Here is a 21,173-nt window from a genome sequence, read left to right on the forward strand (position 1 = left end):
AACCTAACACCCCATCTAGCTAGGCGGCCTGTAGGGTTTGTCAAGGAGAGGAACCATTTGAGCGCAGAATGATCAGTAAATACAGTAAAAGTACGTCCATTCTCTAGGTAGCACCGCCAGTGCTCAAGGGCTGTAATTACAGCAAGAGCCTCTCTTTCCGTAACGCTATAATTTTTTTCAGGACCTGTAAGTGTTCGGCTCATGAAAGCAACCGGGTGCTCCACACCACCTATAGACTGACACAGCATAGCGCCAATGCCGTAGTTACTGGCATCCGTGTGGACTTCAAAAGGATGGTTAAAATCAGGACAAGCTAGGACAGGTGCCTGGACGAGGCATTTTTTCAAAGTTTCGAAAGCGGCAGCCGCATCAGTCGTCCACTCAAAGGGTGGTGACGACTTCTTAGTTGATGTAAGTTTATTGAGAGGCCCTGCTATGGTGCTAAAATTCGGTATAAAACGCCGGTACCAGGAAGCAGCACCTAAAAAGCTTCTTACTTCCTTTTTACTAGTTGGAACCGGATAGTTTACCACAGCTAAGACTTTGTCTGGATCCGTCCGCAGGCCTTGTTGATCGACAACGTAACCAAGGTATTTTAAAGAGTCCCTAAAGAATCTACTCTTTTCAGCATTAATTGTAAGATTAGCGTTCTTAAGTTTATCAAGGACACGCCCAAGGATAGAGACATGTTCTTCAAAAGTTTCGCTTATGACAATGATGTCATCTAGATAACAAAAGACCTTAAGCTCAAAGTCTGGCATAAAGAGGGAATCTACTAATCTTTGCTGCGTTGCCGGAGCATTAGTGAGACCAAAAGCTGTGACGTTAAACATAAAGGTTCCACGACCTGGCGCAAAAAATGAAGTTTTTTCCCTATCTGCCTCGTGGATAGGTATTTGCCAAAATGCCTTAGAGAGGTCAATACTAGTCAAAAACCTTGCGTTCTTTAAATTGTCTAGGATCTCTGTGACATAAGGTAAACCATAAGCATCTTTCTTTGTGACCGAATTTAGTTTTCGACTATCTAAACAAAAGCGCGGCTTGCCGTCCTTCTTACGTACGACTAAAACTGGAGAAGACCAAGGGCTTTCACAAGGAGAAATAACTCCTAACGACAACATTTCATCGACCTGTTCAGCAATAATCCGTTTCTTTTCAGGTGACAATCGGTAATATCTTTGCTTGATGGGCTCCGCATTCCCAGTATCTATACGATGGGTTATTAACGATGTTCTACCAAGGCCCTTTTTCTCGAACGAAATGTCATTAAAACGTGTAATTATTTCATCTGCTACTAGTTTTTGCGAGGGTTCAAGGTTATTGTAGGAATGCAGGTGTATATCCTGACGGATAGAAGCTATTTCAGTAGACTTAGATTCATTAGGGGAAAGATAATCAATGTTGTCTAGCAAATCAGGCAGAAGTTTGAATGCTTTCCAAAAGTCAATGCCGAGGATGAGAGAATTTTCTAAATTGGCAATGACATGGACCTTCAATACATGGGTTTTGTTTTTGAAACTAACTGGTAATGGTACATAACCCAGACAGTGTAACTTGTTGCCACCTTCTGCAGTGATGTTTGTTACATTATGTATTAACTTTAAGTCTGAATTAGTTTTAGAGAGATGCATATAAGTTTCGTTACTAATAATAGTTAAAGCGGACCCGGAATCTAAGAGGCCGTACATTTCGAGCTCAGGAGTAATAGTTACTTTAATGAATGGTCGAGGATCGTCCGTGGGTTTTGAATTGAAAATTGTTGCAACCTTATAAGTATTAAAGAAATGGCGAATGGTCACGAGCCAAGTTTTCCAATCTGAATTCTCGTGTCGTGGTGTGCAACAATTTTCATCAATCAGTTTTTTGAAACCGTTTCAACAGACGATTCGATGGCACAAGTTTCCTTCTTCTTTGAGGGATTGCACTGCGGGCATTCAGGAAAACGGTAGCCTTGAAGGCCACACTTAAAACAGATTATAGTACGCTCTGCTGTACATTCCCTCATTGAATGTGTATTGACACGGCAACGGTAGCAGTACTTGTTGTCTGTAACAGCTGATACGTTGTGGGTTTTATTGAAGCTAGGTTTAGCGAACGTTTGTGAGTAGCTTGCAGTGGGCTGGGTCTGGTAGTTAGTAGGGCCGGCCCTTGGGCTACTCTTTGTAACGTCCTTCCTAGGCTGGTAGGAATACTCCGGAGCTAGTGTAGTTGAAGTAACCGCAGGTGGTTCTTTAAAATTGTCAGACCGAGCTTTAATTTGTTCGTAGTTCCTACAAAGGGTGCGCAAGTCTGCAAGCGAGCTTAAGTTGGGACAAGTAGCAAGAACGCTCGAGTAACAAGGGCGTATGTTATGCAAAATAATCTCAAGCCGTTCTTTTTCACTGGGCATTGTGTCTAATCTACTAAACATGCCATGCATGATCGCTAGGTAAACAGTGATTGACTCTGTGGGACCCTGGCTACGATTACTAATTTCCCTACGCATGAGATAATCAAAATTTGCTGCATCAAAATCATTTTTTAGCATAATCAACAAGTCCTCCCAGGAATAAACAGAATCCTTAACACTGCGATACCAGTGTAAAGCATCCCCAGTAAATATTTCTGTAGCCAATGAAAGCATCTTCTTATCAGTAACATCTTTAGCAAGGCGGAACTCTTTAGCGCGTGCAATAAAAGCCCGAACACAAGACTTGCCGTCATATTTGAGTTTAGATATATCTGAGCTTAGGCCGCGGTCACAAGTAACTTTAATATTATAATTATTTATACCGTCTGCATTTGAGGCTTCAGCGTCAGTGAGAGGTTCGTTGGAATCATCAGTTAAGTTACCCTGGCCTGAAATTCCAGGAGTAACTTGGGCTGTATTGCATTTAATAGAAGCAGGCTGAGTGACAAGCTGAGGTAATAATGCCAAGATTTCCTGAAGGGACGACCATTGTTCGTTAAAGAACTGTTGTGTCTCGTGTAGCAAGGTTAATTTTTCAGGTGCAGCTTGAAGTAGACTAATTCTATTAAGCCTGTGATAAATGTGGTTAAGGTAAGTTTGGGTACGTTCGAGTAAACTCTTTTGATGGGGGTCTTGTTTGAGGCAAGCTACGTTAATTGCTGCTTTAGCTAAAGTGTGTTTTATACCGGCGATATCATCATCAAACTCATAACAAGAATCGAGAATTTCTTCTGCTGGGTACCTAATCGCAAGCTTAGATATTTGCTGCCTTAACTCCTCCACCTTATCCTTAGGCTCCTCTGCCCGTATTTTTACCTCGTAAATTAATTCTGACTTAGTCAATTGTAAGTACTTAATTGGGCGAGACATTATGTTCTTTTTGTTTTTTACTATATAAGTGTAGGTAAGTATTGCAAAAATCAGATTAAGTATATATTGAGCGTGATAAATACTAGGAAATGAGACTATGAAATTACAGCGATTTAATAATACTTAACTAAAGTAATGATACCTTATATAACTACGTATTTACTAATCTGCGACATGCACACACCAACACCAATAATGCTGATAAAAAGAAAACTTACCAACCCTCAGGTAGACCCAAAATCTAAAACAAAACAGTTGGGCGCCAAACTGTCACCTAAATATATCACCTAAGCGTTTATTACCTGGGGAGATACTATTGGGACGTAAATAATCAAGAATATTGAAATCTAAAATAACAATTTATTTAATTAACTCTAATTCTAACATACACTATCTCGTTTAATGTTTAAAGATAAGGTTCAATTTCTATATATAAGTAAGTCGTAGGTATTAAGTTTAGATTAAGTTTGAGCCTAGTAATTAAGTTTATAGCTTAGAGTAGTAAAGTAAGATTTTATTTAATAAGTTAAGGCGTTAATTCTATTTTAGTTAAGACTAATTCTAAAAATTATGCTAGGACAAGAGTGGGTTCGAAGCCTAGATTCTGGGTCTGTCTACTAGAGAGTTGGCCGGTCTTCCAGTACAATACCCCACGTCCCTCGGGTGTGCGTAGCGTGGTGGAGATTGACTTAAGGCCAAGAGACGAGGCGAAGCCAAGGTCAAGGTCAACCAAGGTCAAGGTCATCCAAGGTCAACACGTAGGCAGCTCACGACGGTAGCTGAGCCATCGGAGGTAGCGCTTAAGGCTTCATCAAGCCCAAGGTCGTGGTGGCATAAATGCCAACCCGCAGGGAGTTCCTGGAACGCGTCCAATAGTAAAATTAGGCCTGTGTTCAATATTCGCCCTGGACTGGTAACCATCACACGCTAGCACTAACAAGGGTGGGTATTTATTTACAATGAAGCAATCATTTAGTGTGATGGGCAGTCCAGGTACATGAAAAAGCGGTGCGGTGAAACGAGCATCAGATACTGGCATAATTGTACTACAGTATGGCAGACAAGGTACTAATTTAATTAAAATAGCGGTTTGAAAATAAATTGCGTAAGCAAACCCGCAGGTAACGCTAGTATTAGGTTGTAGCAATATCAGATACTCGTAACATTACAAGAGGAAAGCGGTGCAGCACAGTAGGTAAAAGAGTGATTATATTTATTAAGCGAACCTTTCCTTATAAACAACGCCTACATGTGTTGCGAATTAAGCAGATATCTTTTATTTTCTAAAAACAAGCGCTGTAGCACATCTTAGGTATTATTTATAAGCAAAAGCAACACGCAATTAAATCGGGCAAAATCATCTTGCGAAGAAAAAGCGGAAAAGAAAGAAATAGAAATGTAAGGATAGAAGAAACAACAGCCCTTTTATGCAGGAGAAAAGCTTATGGTCTAAAATTATGAAATTAGTATTATTTCTACAGCACTACTGATTCACATTAATCAATACAAATGTTTCCCACTATTAAACATGAAGAAATTTAAATGAAATGTATGGATAGCCTCGAATAATAACACGTGTACAATCTAGACAAAGAAAGTCCAAAGGTTACAGCTAGCGGTATTTCTCGGTTGCTAAGTTACATCAATTGGCTAAAACAACTTAGGCAGGTTAAAATGATTAATGCAACACTTACCCAATATGGGAATCACTGATTTTAATGTACTTAATTAAAATTCAAATTAAATATTTAACACGTCCGCGCAGTAGCGATCGCTCCGCGGACAGGATTTAATATAAGGAGACGCAGCCTGTGCGTAGCAATGCTGAGAGCGGAATGTCGCGGGCCGCGGCGCCCGCGAGCGCGGGGTCTCCCGCGGTGCGCGACGGAAGGGCGGGGTGACCAGCGGCCGGGACCGGTCGGCCGTACGTATATATAAAATACCTATCACAGCGTAGGATGTCTGTCTGTGCGTTGAAGAAAGAATAGTTATTTTATTATTATACGTATGAGAGTATAAGTCAAAATTAATAGTAGGTGACAAAATATAAGTATTTGTTTACTAAAAATACAAATACTTTTATTATTCAATGAGCGTAAGTAGTTATAAAATAAAGATATCTAAGGCAACAAATAACTTTGCGTGCGTTAACTATTTAACATTCACGTTATACGTGACAACGTTCCACGGCAAAAGGTAACTTATGGCGGCTGGCGCTTACGTCGCATAGCGCCGCAATAATATTGAAGCGGCGTTAATAATAGCGTAAGCGCCAACCGCCATAAGGTACATTTACCCGTGGGACGCCACATATAAGGCCTGCTTGTTTTTGTCCTGAGGAATTTTTAATATCCAAATTAAATATTACTGTTTAATACTCTATTTATTTAATTTAGGGTAGACGTAATGATTCTTTCTTTTAAAAGGTAATAGACATTTATTCGTGACGATCACAAATTTACGAAAATTTACAGATAACAAAAGTAGAAAAAATTAAAACAGAACATTAAATCTATGGAAATTTCTGAAATAAATAATTATTTAATTTAATTAAAAGGATACGTAAGAGCATTTATTTATTTATTTATTTATATGAGCATAGAGAAAAAAATCATAGAGTGCTCACTCCATACTTCAGTTTTAGTACAGTCGATATCAGATATGTCGGAGCTGCTAAGGTGCTCACAAATATCTGAACACGCCTCTATTGTCAAGGCGTTAGAGTGCGTGTTCAGATATTGTGAACACCTTGGCCGCTCCGATATATCTGATGGCGACGACTGTACCAAATAGACTATTATTTTCGTAGTCGACATTTAGCATCGAGTAACGGAATTAACAGTACTATATAGATGTTGCACCGACCGAAAAGTATAATGCTCAACAATTTTCAGCTAATATTGTAACCGGATTAACCGGAACTCTATTCTCTACGACTTCTGCTTTTAATATTATAGTTTGAATAATCTCAGGTGAATTTTTCGGGCTCGGACCCTAATCTGTTAAACAAAAGATATTGTTTCCTTTATGCAGTGGTTACAATGCTTACTGCTAATAGCCCCGACGTAAGTAACGGGAACAAACCCATTTAAAAAGAAAATTTACCATTCTAATTATATGGTTCAAATTCTTGAATTAGCTGATTCGGAGATAACACGTTTTTGCTATCTCTAAAAACAAGACCACCCTAATTGTTCTCTGAACAAGCTGTCATATGAATTTGAACCTTAACACTATCACGATAGTTGCTTTTTAAACGACATGGTTGCTTTGGCACGTGCTGTAGACAGCTCTTAAAAGAAACAAAGGCTTTTGTTTAACGGATTAGCACCCGAACTCGAAAAATTCACCTGAGATTATTCAAACTATACCTAGTTGTAAATTGTTGTACAATACAATTTTCGTGAGTCGCGACACTAAAGCATTCTAGTATCAAGTAGCGGTACTGATAGTTCCGCTACTCGATGCTAGATGTCGACTGCGAAAATAATAGTCGTTTTGGTACCAAAACTGATGTATGGACTGAGAACTCTATTCCTACAATATTTCTTTATGGTAAGAGCAAGAATTTTTTTGGAATAGGTATTTTATTTAACAACTGATTAATTTAAATGTTTTTGGTGTTTTTATTAGAAAATCCTTATTGTGCTAGGTATCTTCATTCACATATATTATTCCGAGACCTTTACTGATAACATGTGTCCACCCCTAGGCAAGGTCTTGCTACGGTTTCTCCAGTGTAAGTCTACCATAACATTATCATTTTACATCTCTATGTATTTCAGTGTTACTCTTTGACGGAACGAACTGTCCTCATATTATTATCAATAAATAAATAAACATAATTTCGTCAGCAATAAAAACCGTTTTTCGTATAATGTTTCATTTGACCTAATTTTGATTGGCCTAAAATATCACTTAGAAATTAAACGTAATATAAATTAAAAAGACTTTACGGTTTAGACTCACTTGTAATAATGTCACATGTTTCGGACAGCCTAGGTCTCCTTTCTCAAGCACTAACAGTGCGAGCAGCGTTCACGACGGCCGTCTATCGCGGAAATAAATTAAATAAAAATAAATGAATAAATAAAAATAAATAAATTAAATATAAATTGTTGTTACAACGAAATTTTATAACTACCATTTCGTAACTTGTCACATTGATAGTCAATTTATAAGCCGCTACGGATCTTATATTATTGTCATTGTGAGTAAAAATTTGGAACTGTAGTTTTAGTATAACGTTTTAGGGAAAAATTATTATAGTTTGGTTTTTAAATATTAGGTCAAATGTTAAACTGTGTTTAAAAGATTCAAACCCCATATAAAAAACCGAATATATGTTTTTAAATAATATGAGGACGGCGTATTATATTTTATACATTATATGTATGTTTGTATCGTGCTTGTGTTTGTTAAGTATTTCCTATTTTATTATCAATTTGATGCTTGGCAACATTGTGCTCACAATTTATGTAGTTTAAAGCAAAAAGTGTCTTAAGGGGTTGTTATATGACACTTTTTGCTTTGTAGACAGCTCTTAGCTTCTTAGATAGTAGTTAGTGTGTGTGTCGATTGCATTTATATCTACTATATGGTATTCTTTAATTTTGCTAAACAACTTTTTGTTGAATGTATTTTTCATCACATTCATCGGTCATAACTTTTCATTTCCTAGTTTCGTATAATTTGTGTTAATAATCAAAAAAAAAATATAATTTTTACTAATGGGTCCTAAATAATGTGTAGCGTTCCATTCCTAAAGGTCCTTATGCAAATGGAGCATACGGGTCTTTAGGCACGGAACGTCACATATATCCAACTTCGTACTGCGCTCAGCAAGGAAGTTGACATTTCTAGTGATTTAATATTTTTTTTTTAAAAGAACAATTTGAAAAATCTGACAAATCTTTAAAGACATAATCATTTTGGTACAATTTTATTTTACTCATTCAGTAATCATGAAAAGTACTAAAAGAGAAAATCATTTTTTTTGATGTTAAGATTGTATGATGTACAAAAAACTTACCTACTTATAATTCAAAATGCATGAATGACATAACGTTGTTTAGCAAAGAACCGTACTATATACTATATCTATATATGTATACTATCTGGGTTTATGTCTGTCTGTCTACCTCTAACAACAATGGCAATGTTGTCGAAATATCGAATTGATAATAATGTCGAATAAATAAATTAACGAGAAAATTCGATACAGCATATCAACAAGAACCGAACGCAGCTTACCATCGAGCCGCTACCGAAAACCGATACCGAATGGAAAATACCGGATCTAGTGATGGGCCCGGCTACCAAAACCAGTAAAGACCGAACCATGCCGCCTATAAGTCTATCTTTGATACCTGTCTCTGGTAAAGATAGTCACAACACACCAATAAAAGTAAATCTAGAACAAAGCTGGAAAGATTCTATAGAATATAACGCGTTAGACAAAATGAAGGATTTCGCTGAAAAGGCCGCTTTCGATCTGCCCAAAACCTCCAAACAAAACTACGATTTCTCTCTATTGAAAACGCAAGAGAAAAAAACCAAAACGTCAGACAAAGAGAACAGTCTGGAAAAACTGATAGAATCATATTCAAGAATATCTGAATTCATAAACGGCTGCGATTGGTCGAAACTGCAGGACAAGAAAGATGACACGAAAACGCTCGAACAGAAATATATTGACGCTAAAAACGAGTTTATGTCACAGAACCTAATGTTAATGCCTAAAAAGACTGTCAAAGAAGTGATAGATCTAAGCGAGGATGACGAACTCACAGAATTGACAAAGAGAATCAATAAAGGTACCATAAATGTCGGGAAAGATGGAGAATTGTCGATCTCGGTACATAATTTCGGAAAGGAAGTTTCGGTACGTTGAAAAAACTAACTTTCGGGTCTAACATTATCTTTGGTCTATGATTAACTAGAACTGAGAACTAATTTTCGAAATAACTAATTTCCTGTGTGGTGAGGGACTTGATATAAAATGGATTGGTCAAAATAACTAAAACTCATTGCAAAACTATCAAATTACTATTTGTGTATTATTTATTGCTTCATATTATCTGCTAAAATTATGGCTGCATGTCTATATTACATTTATATGATACGTATAATTGATTTGTTATTGTGTATTCATCAAAATTTCAACAAGCTTTGTTTCATAGACCACACCGATTTACTTTTTTAAAATTACCTATTGCACGCTATTTTCTCCATAGCATTTGTAAAGTAAGGACACTAGCATGGAGATTTTCGTACATTCACCCGCCTAGTTCATATCTCTATTGCACACGCGTAATTATATTGCTGTCCCACTTGCACAGTGTCATTGACCGCCGGCAAAATGGGCGGGACAGCAATTATAATTACGCGCGTGCGATAATGATAGAAACAGGCCGGTCAATGTACGGAATTATACGTCTTTTGCATGCTTACTTTACACGCTGTGCTCTTATATTAAGGCGCAGCGGGACAATTTCGACTGCGGGGTAATTTCAACTAATCGTAATATCTTCCATGTTTTACATTATTAACTAGAGTGCCATATACGTCCAGATAGCGAAAAAGATGTGCTGTATATGTGTTGTGTGTGGCTCTAGTTAATAAAGTAAAACATGGAAGATATTTCGATTAAGTAGTTGAAATTATCCCAGTCGCAGTCGAATTTGTCCCGCTGCACCTTGCATAAAATTAAAAAGTAATCGTTTTTGCCTACCCCTACTCCAAGTATACTCTTTGCCTATAGTAAAAATACTAGCTATAGCACTTGCATGACGTACCTACACATAAATGGTGTGATATTCTGGTGTTTGACATAATATTATTTCGCCTAAGGTAACATTTGACATTTGTAACTTGTTGAAACAATTTGATATTAAGTTTTGACTTACCCTCGTGAAATAAATTACATATTTACTAAATTAGATCAAATAAAATTATGTCAAATACATTTATCGTTACTTTTAGTGATCGTAGATGAAATTGGAATTTTTCAACGGTTTTTTTTTACTAAATAAACTAAATTTGATAAAAATTCCAAAAGTTTAATTTTTTTTATTTTCTTACCAAACTTTTGGACATCATTTTCTTTTTCTTTTTTGCTTTACTTATTTTCCCGTGATTTCTTTTTTGTTCCATGTTATTATTTGCCCGCTTTCGATGTTGTCGTACCTAATGAAGGCCAAAAGGCGAAAACAGGAAGAGATTGAGAAACAGAAAGTCGAGGAGCAAGTCAAAAAACAACAGGTTTGTACAATACAATACAAATACAGGAGCTAGAGAAAGACAAGGGTATGGTCTGTGCGGAAAAGACAAAGATATGTAATATGTATGTAGTAAGACGGTCTTCCCCACATTGACCGTAATGTAGTTCGATTGTGTTTTGGTACAATTGCTTGTTGTTTTATATGTGACGTTCCACGGCAAAAGGTACCTTATGGCGGCTGGCGCTTTCGTCGCATAGCGCCGCAATAATATTGGAGCGAAGTTAATAATAGCGTAAGCGCCAACCGCCATAAGGTACCTTTACTCGTGGGACGTCACATATGGTTTGGTTTGTGGTATCGGATTGATTGTGTGTATGTATTTCTTTATACGGTAGGGATCATGTTATACCACGCTGTTTTTTTATGGTTCCGTACGCAAAGGGTAAAAACGGGACCCTATTACTAAGACTCCGCTGTCCGTCCGTCTGTCCTTCTGTCACTAGGCTGTTTGTCATGTCAACTGTGATAGCTGGGTAGTTGAATTTTTCGCAGATGATGTATATCATCTGTTGCCGCTATAACAACAAATACTAAAAACAGAATGCAATAAATATTTAAGTGAGGCTCCCATACAACGAACGTGATTTTATTGCCGTTTTTTGCGTAATGGTACGGAACCATTCGTGCGCGAGTCCGACTCGCACTTGGCCGGTTTTTTTATACCATGGTGGCAAGTAATAGTTTTCGGTAAAAAAAGGACTTATTGTTCCTTTATTACCAACGGACAATAGTACCTTTTGCCTGCAACCGTCACATTTGGAGCCTTTGTTGCAGGACAGGGAAATAAAACGGCAACAGGCCATGCTTCTCAAAGAGCAGGTGAGGTCAATAAAAGGGACACTGGGCTATGTTAGGTATTACCGCTTGACTGTGCTAATAATGTGTTATTACAGTGTGCTATACTGTTTTGACAATCAATTACATATTGTAGGATAATTCGCCAGTGACTGGCCACTTTTAGTAACTGGCCGCCCTAATATAAAAATGAATTCTATTCACCTATAAATATAGAATTCATATTAGTACAGGTTTCAATAACTGGCCACCTTATACTAAAATGAATTCTATTTATAGCTGTATAGAATTCATTTTTGGTTTGGGGTGGCCAGTTACTGGCGAATTACCCTATAAGATGTGAAAAGTCATAAAATCGTGCCCCTACTTTGATAGCTAAAGTTTTTACTGCACGGCGCTATGTTTTGTGAAAGCGGAATTGTCAAACGTCAACTTTTACGCATACCTGAGGCCTGAGTTACACTTGTAAGTTTTACTTACGTAAGTAGGGACACGGCTTTACTACAGAATGAGAGATGAATATCGTTATCTCATTCTAACAAATAGCTTTGTCCCTACTTACGTAAGTAAAACTTACAAGTGTAACTCAGGCCTAATGTATAGTCGTTCGATCGATGCCGAAAAATGTGCCTCGAATTTGATAGCACAAGGATATATGTAACAATAGTAGTTTGTGTTACAAGGGATCAAAATGATATATTTCCGTCAAGGGAGTACATTGAATCCTGAATGAAGCGATGGGTTCTACAATAAAGTAAAATCCTGAGCGTAATGAGGGATTCAAGTGTTAACGCCCAAGACGAAATAATTTTGATACCGTGTGACACATACTGCTTTTCACATCAACTATGAGGAAAATAAAGAAATCTTAGTGTTGACACAATCTGATGCTTAAACAGATTATTTAAGCTAAAAAAATAATGTGGAAAAAAATTACAAATAGTGTACTAGAACAGAAAAGTGTTACTTTGATCCCCCTAGAAGGGAGGGATCTCCTAGCAGGGAGGAAAAGTGCCACTTTGATCCGTCCTAGCAGGGAAGAAAAAGCTCTTTTCCGAATAGGTGGTGTGAAATAAATAAAGGATTAGCCGTTCAAATAGAACGACTATACGGAATTTTACAGGGACATATCCTTGTGATATCAAATTCGAGGCACATTTCTTACCCCCTCTAAATCTTTTCTACAGTTAATAACTCGTTGTGCTAATTATGATAATAAATTATTCTTTAAAAAAAACACACACGTATAGTTTTACAAATATGGCGAATTAACATTTTCTTGCACAATTTGATGAAATGTTTTGTGTTAACAAATTAAAAGGTCGACAAACATAAATGCGTTATTCTTATAAAATCCGGTTGTTTCACTCGGTGGCAATATTTGTTTAACCCTCGTGCCTTGAAACCCTCGCAACGCTCAAGATTACACTTTTCGAACCGCTCGGTACGCTCGTGGTTAAATTTTGGAATTTTTCGCTTGCTCGGGTATCAATATTAGCACGAGAGGTTAAACAACAACTTTGCCGCATTGTAAAACAAATAACTGTTTTTGTTATTTTATACGTGATACAGTCGCCATCAGATATATCGGAGCGGCCAAGGTGCTCACAAATATCTGAACACGCCTCTATTGTCAAGGCGTTAGAGTGCGTGTTCAGATATTGTGAACACATTGGCCGCTCCGATATATCCGATGGCGACTGTAGTTGTGTTACAATTCGGTGATATTACAATTTTCAGACGTTATAACCGTTTATGTATGTCGACTTTGTGTGTTTTGTGTGTGTGGTATTCTATATGTGTATGTGTTTTCTTGTTTTCCATCGTTGCCGTCTCCGTGGGCGCAGCAAAAGTATATAACCGAGGTAATACATAATAAGGCATGTGACTTTCGAAGCTTTTGGCATGTTATTTTGCGGTTTACATGGTTCGCATTAATATGGTTTTACAGGCATGACAATAGCGACTTACCCTCTGGAGCTTTTGGTTCTTTTTTGAGGTTTACATGGTTCGCATTAATATGGTTTTTCCTAATTTAAAGTTTAATTTAGTTTATTCCTTGGAATTTCCCTCTTGCTTAATTTATTTACGGCGAAATGAATCTTTTCTGTTCTCCGTGCGGAAATCGTCAATTTTCGGCCCGCTGCGCTAAGTTCCGGCTCCGTAGAGCAGGAAAATAGTATACTTACACACCTAGGGCAGTAAATAAGAAAGCCTCAGATCACATGTTTGTCGACCTCGGCTTTACCTCGGCCGACAATTACATAAGATCTGAGAATTTTATTACTTTACTGCCCTAGTATGTATTAAGCTAATTAACTCTATATTGAGTCTTGTTATAATATTATTCATTAATATTGAAACTATAGTTCGTTTTTATAGCATTAGAAAGAACTTGCAAGAAGGTAAGCGATCTTGACATGTCTTTTAATTGAAAAACGCTTTTTAAAAATCAGTAACTATTACTTATGAAAGCAGAAGAATATAAATAATCGTATTAGATTCATAATTGTTACATATTTGCCGTGACTTATTTTTTAAATGTGTTTTTCAATAAAAAGACACATCAAGATTCTTTACCTTATTTCTAATGCTAAGAAAAACGAAGTATAGATGTTTACCAGTACACTGATATTCAGAGTTTATGTTGTGCTTGGTTTCTAGTACTATTTAATTTTATAATACATTCTTTATTTATTTTTTAGATAACTATTTTTGTATAGTTATGTAACACAATAGTCAATATAGCCATTCGAATGTCCTTAGCGTGATCCTTGCCTCCATTCATAACGTTATATGTATAATATAATTAACTTAAGAAAGTGACGCAAACAAAATTGTCCACAGGAAAGGGAGAGACGGCGACAACACACGACATTCATCCGACAGCTGGACTCGCGAAGGAGATGGGAGGAGCGAGAGAGACGGAAACACCAGAACTTACTAGATAGGCTGCTGGCGAAAGAGAAGAAGTTACAGCAGAGGAAGAAAGAGATGGAACTACTAGCTGAACTAAGGTAAGAGTGAGACGGAAACACGACATTCGTCTGCCAATTATTGATTTTTTTTTCACGGCATTATATTTTTGTGTACGGCCGCCATCTTGGAATTCAGAACAACAGTCATAGAATGTTGGCCCAAATAACTTAGGCCCACTTGCACCATTCCACTAACCCGGGGTTAACCGGTTAAAACTGGAGTAGCCATGGTTACCAGTACAATTTAACACTGGATTTACGGTTTAACCGCTTAACCCCGGGTTAGTGGGATGGTGCAAGTGGGCCTTAATTAGGTTAGGTTACTAAGGTTTGTATTCTATCTGTCCAATAGGTATCTTGGTCTAATGTGCATTGCGTCTCTCATCAAGCAAAATGTGAGACGCAAATACATATAGGAATAAGTTCGCCTTTGTACTAATGATGTGTGTTCTTTCATGTTTTATGTTTCTTTTTGTACAATAAAGTATTTTACTACTACTACTACTACTACTACTACTACTACATATTGGACAGATGGAATACCACCCTAAGCTTGACTGGAGCATACGAACTAACTTTTCCGAGAAAATACGATGAAAAACAATTATGAACTACATCTGTACTGTATTCTTCCACAGACGACCTCAAGAAGACTCCACACTATCGGATCAGAAGCCACTGCCGACCCTAAATCGGGTACCTGGCTTGAAGCTCCCTGGACAGGCCATGGCGGATCTGCTCCAAGCGTTCGAGTTTATACATAACTTCGGGCAGACGCTAGGATTCGGTAAGAACCCTATATAACTAATCAGGACTCTACAGACCTCAAGAAGACTCCACACTATCGGATCAGAAGCCACTGCTGACCCTAAATCGGGTCCCTGGCTTGAAGCTACCTGGACAGGGGGATCCTATCTCATCGCATAATAATTGATTGTCATAATGTAATGCTACGCATAAATCTCTTTTCGCATATTTTTTCTCCAGCTGAAACAGGAAGTATTTTCCAAAATATTTTACAGAGGTTGTATAGAATAGGGTAGATTAGGTTAGGTTTGTGTTATAATTTTTCAGAAATGTTAATATTTCCAGCACAATAACTATTATGCGAAATGAGTTTTATGCGTAACATTACATTAGGACAATCAATTATTATGCTACCCAATATGGACCCCTGGACAGGCCATGGCGGATCTACTCCAAGCGTTCGAGTTTATACATAATTTCGGACAGACGCTAGGATTCGGTAAGAACCCTATATAACTAATCAGGACTCTACAGACCTCAAGAAGACTCCACACTATCGGATCAGAAGCCACTGCCGCCCCTAAATCGGGTCCCTGGCTTGAAGCTCCCTGGACAGGCCATGGCGGATCTACTGCAAGCGTTCGAGTTTATACATAGCTTCGGGCAGACGCTAGGATTCGGTAAGAACCCAATGTAACTAAAGCTTCCGTCACACAGGCGCGTTTATGTTGAACAGAATTAATAAATGTATAGTTCGTTTTTTTAGCATTAGAAATTAGGTAAACAATCTTGATGTGTCTTTTAATTTTTTTTTTTTTTTTTTAATAGAAAAACACATTTTAAAAATAAGTTACTGCAAATATGTAACAATTATGAATCTAATACGATCATTTATATTCTTCTGCTTTCATAAATAATAATTTTTGTATTTTAAAAAGCGTTTTTCAATTAAAAGACATGCCAAGATCGCTTACCTTCTTGCAAGTTCTTTCTAATGCTAAAAAAAACGAACTATAGTTAGAATCAATCAAATCAGATCCATGATAAAAATAAATATTTTGTAATCAACAAATGCTCAAAAATGTGCCTTCGTATTTAGCTACTTTCCAAGAATACATTTTGAATATTAAATATACCTAGTTTTTGGGTATTTTTTTTGTGTAATTTTTCTTTTAGGTGCCACATGTATTCGGTATTCGGCCGAATACCGAATATTCGGCAAAGTGGCCGAATACCGAATATTCGTGGCATCTCTAATCGTAATGTACTATTATTTCATTGCAGACGTGGATTCGATCCCATCATTGAACACGTTGCAAGCGGCGTTGCTGCCTGCATGCAGTCCCGAGGTTGAACTCGAACTGATGCAGGTTCTGACGCATCTCCTAGTCTGCGCAATTGGTAAGTAAAGTTATAGAATAATATAGTTAGTCGCTTCGGAGCGGTCTATCGTCCTACACTACCAAAACGTAATATCTAGAATATCAGTGATATTAAATTTGAACCTTAATACTATGACGATACCGGTTGTTTTTCAATATGAATGTTGTACTGGCACGTGCTAACTCGGTAGCTAGCGGCTTTGCGATAATAGAGACAATGGCCTTTGTTTGAAAGATTAAGGTTCGAAGCGAAAAATTCACCTGAGAAGAGCCGTACTATACAATTATACGAGTGATGAACGGTCTTTTAGCCGGTTTATATTAGCGAATGTCTCTTTCTAATCAAGGGGATTGGAAAGAGATTCCCACTAATATTATTAGTTACAAGTTGTTATGCAATCTGCCCCAGGTCAGTAACTTTCTTGAACCTTCAGATATTTGCAAGTTATTAAAAATTTTACTCCTCTGCTGCGTTTTTAGAGAAAATTTAGATTTTGACTCTCAATTTCTAGACGTGTCGTGTTCAAATACAATTAATGGTAAGTAAAAAGGATCAAACTTCCTTATTTAATACAGTGATTAAATAAGGATCAAAGTCAAATGGCGTTCTAAAAGTGTTAATCATTTGTGTCGAAAGATGGTACCTAGTAAATGTACTGACTACATAATTTACTTTGACAGTATTCCTCTATTTCAAATTATCTTTGGTAATAAGAAAGTCTTCAAAACTATGGAGGTCTAGCTTATCGTATTTTATAATGTCAGGCGTGACCCATATTGATATATTTGAACTAAGTTTGTCCGTTTGTTTTGCAGAGGACCCCGGCATTCCGCACCCAGGCCGTCACACAACATTACTAGGACACGCTCTACGTATGGGCGACATCACTGAACACAATCTCAGCGAAGTTCTCCGTATATACCTGTATGCCAACGCGACAGGCGAAATCAAGGCATTGACTGGTAAGTCTACATACATTCTGTACTTTACTAGGATATGCTCACTCTACGTATGGGCGACATCACGGAGCACAATCTCAGTGAAGTTCTCCGTATATACCTGTATGCCAACGCGACAGGCGAAGTCAAGGCATTGACTTGTAAGTTAACTTACAGAAAAATATATTAAAATTTTGCAACGACGCTAAAAGTCGTAAACTAAAGCTGTTTACTTCAATAATAAATCCGACATATTGACTCATTTTTTTGACGTGATAACGTCTTATAAATCGATGAACACCGGTAGCATGCACGAAAAAGAGTCACGTTGTGGACAGATCTCCATGGTAACGGTAATGTTTTCTTATGACGTTATCTCGCAAAATTATCGTCCGTAAACTGAATTTACAGACAACCACATTTTTTATATATTTTTAGGTCTATCTGCGGAACGGGAGAGAGAGCGGCGAGTGGCGGACCACCATCAAACTGACGCCGAGATCCAACAGACTGTCTCAACCACGAAGAATGGTGCCTACTACGAACATCTACACAACAACAATACATACAAACTGTCTGGTAAGTCTTACATTTAAAACTTTCGTGGGGTGGGTTGAACATACTTATAGAGTTAGACCAAGAAAAGTCTGTAGCGATTTTGATAGCCCACGCAGTGCAAGTGTTATTTATACGTGTCATAATTTCATAGAAGTTTGACGTTTAAAATAACCCTTGCACTGCGTGGGGCTATCAAAATCGCTGCAGTCTTTTCTTGGACTAACTCTATTAAATCGTAATTAATAATCGCAATAGTCTTTTTATTTCTGGGTTCGACATTACAGTCTTACCATCCTAAAATAGATAATCTACATGGCATTTCTTTGCCTTTATCTGGTAAATATATTAAAAAAACGTTGTTTTATTTACTATATACGGGCTCCAGTACCATTTACACTCGTCTTTGGTTTTCCTCTCGCCTAAAAGCTTGGCTGAAACCTCTCAAGTAGACGATAATTTGTACCCCTCCTCTTTAATGACATTTTTAGTGAGGTTTTAATTTCAATCGCCTCTCACGATCCGCGGATAATAGTGTCGCTCGGTGAAAATCGGTAGAAACAATGAAATTATATCGCGCTAGACCCGTTTGTGTAATTAAATATGTGTACGAAACGCGAGAGTTTAAAGTGTCACACCCTTGAGCATGGGCGTACGCAGCATTTTTTAAGGAGTGGGGCAGAAGTAGGGGAGGCTGGGTATGTTGTAACAGGGTATGGTTGAAACAGAAATTCTTAGCTTATGGTCAGAGACCAGGGTGGGGCAACTGCCCCACCTTACCCCACCGTGGGTACGCCTATGCCCTTGAGGACTCATCAAAGTGTTATTTCTTTTTTACAGAAGCCCTCCGTGACAAGCCATTCCTAGCCCTGAACGCGACAACCAAGTCCGCCATCCTGGCCTTCCTGTGCAACGAGTTGCTGCAGAACAAATCCGTGTTGCGACAGATCGACGGAGCCCTGGATCACCTGAACCAGCTGAAGAAAGAGCGGTACCTTATGGACATGAAGATACGGAAGTGAGTTGGCCGTTTTAGGCCTCCCCCACATCTAGCGTCTTTCGAGCGTCGGCGTCTGTCGGCGTCCGGTCAGCGCTATGGAAAATGACGTCGCTGCGCAGTTGCGTCGAGCAGCGGCTATAGATTTGTAGACGCCGACGCTCGAAAGACGCTAGATGTGGGGGGCCCCTTAGTAGTTATCCTCCTAAGGCCCAGCCATACAAATGATGTTTGCAAAATTTGCCACAGAAATTTGAACCTACAATGTAGGAAATAGAGTTGATTTTGCGTTTTACCAAAACAGAACGAAACAAAGCAAAAGCAACTCTGTTCCAATCGAATATGATTTAAATTTCATTGAAGTGAATAAGTACTGTAGATAGGACCTTGGGCCTTAGGAGGGTATAGTTACATAATCTCCGGGTCGACGATTGTTGAGTTTTTCATTATTATGACTCTTTTTCATCTGTTAAAATACCCCATAGCAGAGAGCCGTATGCGATAACAAAATAAAAAGGATCGAAGTTGTTTTATCCTAGCATAGAGAAAAAAATACATAGATTGCTCACTCCATACATCAGTTTTGGTACCAAAAACACTATTATTTTCATAGTCGACATGAGCATCCAGTAGCGGAATTATCAGTACTTTAAGCAGCAGTACTGTCAAGTGACAATATATGTAGCACCGACCGGAAAGTCTAATGCTCAATACCAGAACTGATGTATGGAGTGAGCACTCTTGTCTTAGGTACTATATTTATCTATGAGCCTAGTCTATACTTTGTAAACTAAAGTGGCTTAAGTTTTAAAACATACCCATTCAACAGAGTACGAGTCCTCCACCAACGCAAGCAGCGATCCGAGCAGACTGAGAAACAGCAACTATTAGCCTTGGAAAGAATGCAGCGGCTGGTGGAAGAGAGTACCGCCAGTCTTAGTCGCGCTTCGCCACAATCGCACGAGGATGGTACGTTTGATAATCAATTGATCTGTTTTTCCGATTTTTACCTCTCGAATCATCATCATCAGGCTATAGTAGTCCACTGCTGGACATAGCCCTCCCCTAAAGAGCGCCATAGCGCCCTGTCCTCAGCTTGCCGCATCCAGCATCTGCCTGCAGTCTTTCGCAGATCGTCATCCCACCTGGTCGGAGGGCGTCCTACACTACGTTTGCCGAGTCGCGGTCTCCACTCAAGAACACGTTTACCCCAGCGGTTGTCGGTTCTTCGTGCGATATGGCCAGCCCACTGCCGCTTCAGCTTGCTAATTCTTTGAGCTATGTCGATAACTTTGGTAACCCCTCGAATACCACCTTGAAATGTCAACACGGGCTGAGACACAATTATTAGCCTTGGAAAGAATGCAGCGGCTTGTACATGGAAGTAGCATCCTATAGAAGTGGTGTGCGCGTGCCTCCGTGAGGGACAAAACATACGCAATGCGACAATATTAAAAACACGTTTTAACATTCCTGACAATATACCAAAAACAATCTACATAATTCGGTTGGGTTATTTGTTGCCCACCATAGCCCATACTAACAAAAAGGTGGGGAACAAACAAAAAGTGAGACTGTGACAAGGACAAGCAATAGTACCGCTTTCTCTGCTACTCCTACTGAAAGTTTTATAAGTGTATCTCGTTCGGTCATTTGGCCCCTCCCCCATGTCTTCTCTATTGTACCTCTATGGGCTTGTAGAAGAGAGTACCGCCAGTCTTAGTCGCGGATCGCCACAATCGCACGATGACGGTGCGTTTGATAATCAACTGATACTCTGTATCTTTAGGCATTTAAATAAAAGTAAACCAAATCTACCCTCAAACGGCTCCTTAAACCAGTTGAGGGTAGATGAAAACATTACACGATCAAATAATGTAGGTTAAAGTCAGGTCGTTCAGTGACTGATCCAGGCGGTTTTGTAATTGGTCGGTTAACCAATAAATATTATAACTTATAACTACCCGAAAATGTACAAATTGTTTACTTTTGTTTAAATACCTAAAGATACGGACGTTTTCCGATTTTTACACCTCGAATATTACTTCGAAATGTCGAAAACTAAAAAGAAGTCCCAGGGGCTTTCGGCTTATTTTGTATGGAATCGTGTCCGCGGGACCTATAGTTCGTTTTTTTTAGCATTAGAAAGAACTACACAGAAGCAAGCGTGCAGTTTTT

General features: G+C 38.3%; 1 protein-coding gene across 1 annotated transcript in view; it reads left to right on the plus strand.

Annotated features, from left to right (window-relative positions):
• LOC134676799 (uncharacterized) overlaps window positions 1–21,173 on the plus strand; it is a 344,277-nt gene that overhangs the window by 82,825 nt on the left and 240,279 nt on the right. Inside the window, exons 23-33 of the mRNA XM_063535181.1 lie at window positions 8,544–9,203; window positions 10,517–10,582; window positions 11,377–11,421; window positions 13,245–13,262; window positions 14,245–14,414; window positions 15,014–15,162; window positions 16,407–16,523; window positions 17,321–17,467; window positions 17,882–18,022; window positions 18,839–19,016; window positions 19,825–19,964. Of these exons, the coding sequence (XP_063391251.1) occupies window positions 8,544–9,203; window positions 10,517–10,582; window positions 11,377–11,421; window positions 13,245–13,262; window positions 14,245–14,414; window positions 15,014–15,162; window positions 16,407–16,523; window positions 17,321–17,467; window positions 17,882–18,022; window positions 18,839–19,016; window positions 19,825–19,964 (1,831 nt within the window). The remainder of the gene's footprint in view (window positions 1–8,543; window positions 9,204–10,516; window positions 10,583–11,376; window positions 11,422–13,244; window positions 13,263–14,244; window positions 14,415–15,013; window positions 15,163–16,406; window positions 16,524–17,320; window positions 17,468–17,881; window positions 18,023–18,838; window positions 19,017–19,824; window positions 19,965–21,173) is intronic.

The sequence above is a fragment of the Cydia fagiglandana genome, chromosome 25, assembly GCF_963556715.1.
Source record: "Cydia fagiglandana chromosome 25, ilCydFagi1.1, whole genome shotgun sequence".
Classification (NCBI taxonomy): domain Eukaryota; kingdom Metazoa; phylum Arthropoda; class Insecta; order Lepidoptera; family Tortricidae; genus Cydia; species Cydia fagiglandana.